Below are 3,856 nucleotides of genomic sequence, written 5' to 3'. Positions count from 1 at the left end.
ATGTAGCTTATTTTATTTTTGTTGTTCATTCATATCTTATTTTACCTAGTTAACATTTATTTATTTATGCATATTTTTGTATCTCTCCAACTTTAAACAATATTTTTGGTTAAGTATACATTGGAATGATTTCAAACCTGTTTTTATTTATCCTAATAATTATAAAGGAGTGCCTTGGAAATATGTGTTTACATAATTTGTGGTCAAAACGTTTGAGACTCACTGAGATAACTTAGACTAAAATTAACTATCTAAATACTCAGAGTCCTTAACCTCACTGAGCCTCTCAGTCTGACAGGAGAGCTCTCCTCCACCCTGGTTGTAGAAACATCTACTTCTTATATCCGTTAGCGCATCTAGCACCAGATTCTAATAACAACAGCGCCGGTACCTGTGCGCCCTCTCCCTTGCTCGCTCTCTCGCTACCACGCTCGCCCTTTGGCTGTGAGCTGCGGGCGCCTGATAAGCCAACATCCCCCACTTTCATCACTTACATCGCCCACCGTACAGGGCAAATTAAATGTGTAACCGGGGTGAAAAGGGTGTTACATTTACTTAATTATGAATGTTGTTACATCAAGGCTGAACATTTGGATGAGCGCCAACAGTCAAAAATGTTTTTTCCCTCCCAGAGCTACCAGCGCAGCGCCCCCCAGATCTGGCGCCGTAGGCGACCGCCTGTGTCGCCTATGCCAGTAAAACAAATACTACAAATCTACATAACAAACAATCAAAAATGAGAAAGGGTCGCCACCTATTATTTTATTTTTTTGGGTACCTGGCTGGCGCCCCCTAGCAGCGGCGCTTATATTTCAGCAGCGGCTCTGCGCCGCCACTATTTGTATATAGGGGAAACACTGTACATCCATGTTGTAATCCGCTGTATAGAAAACTGTAGTTTCCATAGTTTCCCCACAGCAGCAGCAGACGCACATTCATGCCTCGGATAGTGAAAGTGCAGTCGGATTCTCTAAAGTACAGTGCAGTCTCTTCTCCTAAGTCCTTTTGAATTCTCCTATCCACTATCCCTTAACCCTGTGACGTTTCACTCAGAGGTCAAGGAATAGATGATAGAGATAGGCGTTAGGAGCTGATTTTTTTTTGATTATCCGACCACAACCTAGTACTAGGAGCAATGGGAGTGAGGGGGGAAGGGGGTTGTCTGGTGCCTTGCTCAAGGGCACCACGGCAGGGCAGGAGGTGAACTGGGAACTCTCCAAGTAGCAGTCCACACTCCACTTTTAGGTCTGGTTGTGGACTTGAACCGGCGACCCTATGGCTCTCAGTCCAATCCCCTACTGACTGAGCCACTGCCGGACTTGGTCATTGAAATCAGACCATAGTCATTTCTAGGAGTTTTTGTAGACTGCACTTCCTATTTAGATTTTGTCAGTAGAAAATATCTTACCAAAATTGTTTTATGTTTTCTTCTGTCTTGGAATAAACTCGATATTCAAGTGATTGGACAACTGTTTGATCAAGTGATATTGCAGATGTTCGTTATTTTTTGCAACCAACTCTTCCTGCTGTCTTTACTGCATTGCAAGAAATTCATGTAAGAGATAACTTTGTGTCCTTCCTCTACAGAACTTCCTTGAAAACAAGCCGCTTGACAAGACAAAAAAAGATCCTAAGCGGATGTCAGTGGAGAGGATCTATCAGAAGAAGACCCAGTTGGAGCACATTTTGCTTCGACCGGACTCCTACATCGGCTCTGTGGAGCCCGTCACCCAAGTAAGAGGTCACACACAAATGTCTGTCTTTTGAAATGGATTGAATTGTTTGTTTTTTTAAATCTGTTTTGTGTTTAGCTTTTTATCTTATTTATTGATGTGTGTCTTATGTTTTTGTATGTGATATGGACCTTGAGTCTGAAATAAAAAATAAAGATGACCTCTCTAAATAAACCTTGTATTGATTCCGAGTCCCTGGGTAAATGTCACAGGAGTTGATGTGAGGATAGACTTTTTAAGATATTTTTTGAAGAAAATTATTGCTCACTGCAGGATGTTTTTTGGAAGAACAAAGCATTCATGGTTCACATTATACAAATCTTTGTAGTGACTATTTGACTTCCTTCTTTAGCAATTGTGGGTGTATGATGAGGTGCTGGGACTGAACTCCCGTGATGTGACATTTGTGCCTGGGCTTTACAAGATTTTTGACGAGATCCTTGGTGAGTAAAAAGCCATTAAAACTTTAGATGAAGTACAATGTCAATTATCATTAGCAACGCTTGTATAAGCATGTTTTCCCCCCCAATTATTTCTCCAGTAAACGCAGCTGACAACAAGCAGAGGGACAAGAGTATGAACTGTATCAAGATCAACATTGATGTGTGAGTAATATATGATATTGAACAACCATTGTCAAATAGCACTGCTCATATCCAGCTATATTGCCTTCATTGGTATCACTAAAGAACATGATCAAATGTTTATGTATGTTTTTCCTTTTTATAGTGAAAACAACACCATCAGTGTGTGGAATAATGGGAAGGGTATTCCTGTGGTGCAGCACAAGGTGGAGAAGGTCTTTGTGCCGGCTCTCATCTTTGGACAGCTCCTCACCTCCAGTAACTATGATGACGACGAGAAGAAAGTCACTGGTGAGTTTGATCAACCTGGGTTTAATGTCTCTAGTTGTGGCCCTTACTTTTGTTTACAATAACATCGATCTCACCAATTAAATTGCAGAGATCTATTGTTGTTGTGAACAGTTCTACATTCAACCATGCATTTGAGTCCGACAAGCAGTTATCAAGACGCAGTTAAATGATAAAACATGTTTTTAACAAAACTTTAACTTTAATAGTTAAACTATTCATTTGGAACTGATAATGAAACAAAATCCCCTAAAAGGCTTGTCTAATCATGAGTCTTTAGGATAAACAATTTGTTTTAAAAATATTAGGGGTGTAACGGTTCACAAACATTTCGGTTCGGTACGTAACTCGGTTTTTACGTTTCGGTACGTTTTCGGTACGGCAGAAACAATTATCACAAAACATAAACTATTTTTTTTTTTTTTTAAATTAGTAAACTGTGAATAATGTATTCACTCAAATAAATACAAAATATAATAAAATAAACATTAAGGTGCAGCATTTCGATAAACTGAAATAATCTGTATTTGAACTGTACTGTACTAGTACCTAAGCAGCTAGCTTGACGTTAGGACTTGCTTGCTTGTCATTGTATTTTCATTGTAGGAGCCATATGTTAAAATGTATAGTTTGATATATTTGAATATTATAATCCTTTGTTGTTAGTGCTATTATATCATTTATTTGAACCAACCGTGTGAAATTGACGGCATAGACGACCGCAGCTGTAAGTGATTACGAGACGTTATAGCCGACGGCAGCTGCTGGTGATTGGCATGTGTGAGAAGGAGAAAGAAGCACAGAGCAACATAGTTTTTTGACCTGAGAAAATATTTGTTTGTATTTGATACCTTTCTGTTTAAGTAAAGAGTCAAACAAACTATCCTGAGACGTATCTTGTCCAAGGGATTCCAGTAACGGCGTCGCATGAAAGGTGAAGATAAAGACTGCTCTTCCGCACACGGAGATTGGCACATTAAGTGTGACATCCGAAGAACAAAAGACGGTGAAGTGGCCTGTTGTTACATTAATGTTTAAAGACGGATGGGAGATCGCTACTCTCCGACAGAAGAGGGAGTCTGAATGGATCAGCTGATTCCAACTTCCAGCTAATTACCTTTTTGATTTTCATTTGCACCAATTTGAGTTGACTTCCACACGGTTGTTATCTCTGCGAACCTGCGAAAATATCTTTTACAGAAACGACTGCACAGAAACGAATTTCCTTGTTGCAATCAATGTTACATAACA

General features: G+C 39.5%; 1 protein-coding gene across 1 annotated transcript in view; it reads left to right on the top strand.

Moving 5' to 3' along the window:
- top2a (DNA topoisomerase II alpha) overlaps positions 1–3,856 on the top strand; it is a 21,291-nt gene that overhangs the window by 2,304 nt on the left and 15,131 nt on the right. Inside the window, exons 2-5 of the mRNA XM_010772202.1 lie at positions 1,588–1,734; positions 2,086–2,176; positions 2,275–2,338; positions 2,463–2,608. Coding sequence (XP_010770504.1) covers positions 1,588–1,734; positions 2,086–2,176; positions 2,275–2,338; positions 2,463–2,608 — 448 coding nt within the window. The remainder of the gene's footprint in view (positions 1–1,587; positions 1,735–2,085; positions 2,177–2,274; positions 2,339–2,462; positions 2,609–3,856) is intronic.

Source organism: Notothenia coriiceps, unplaced genomic scaffold (assembly GCF_000735185.1).
Source record: "Notothenia coriiceps isolate Sejong01 unplaced genomic scaffold, NC01 NC01_scaffold00010968, whole genome shotgun sequence".
Taxonomy (NCBI): Eukaryota; Metazoa; Chordata; class Actinopteri; order Perciformes; family Nototheniidae; genus Notothenia; species Notothenia coriiceps.
This window is presented reverse-complemented; position numbering and strand designations above follow the sequence as displayed.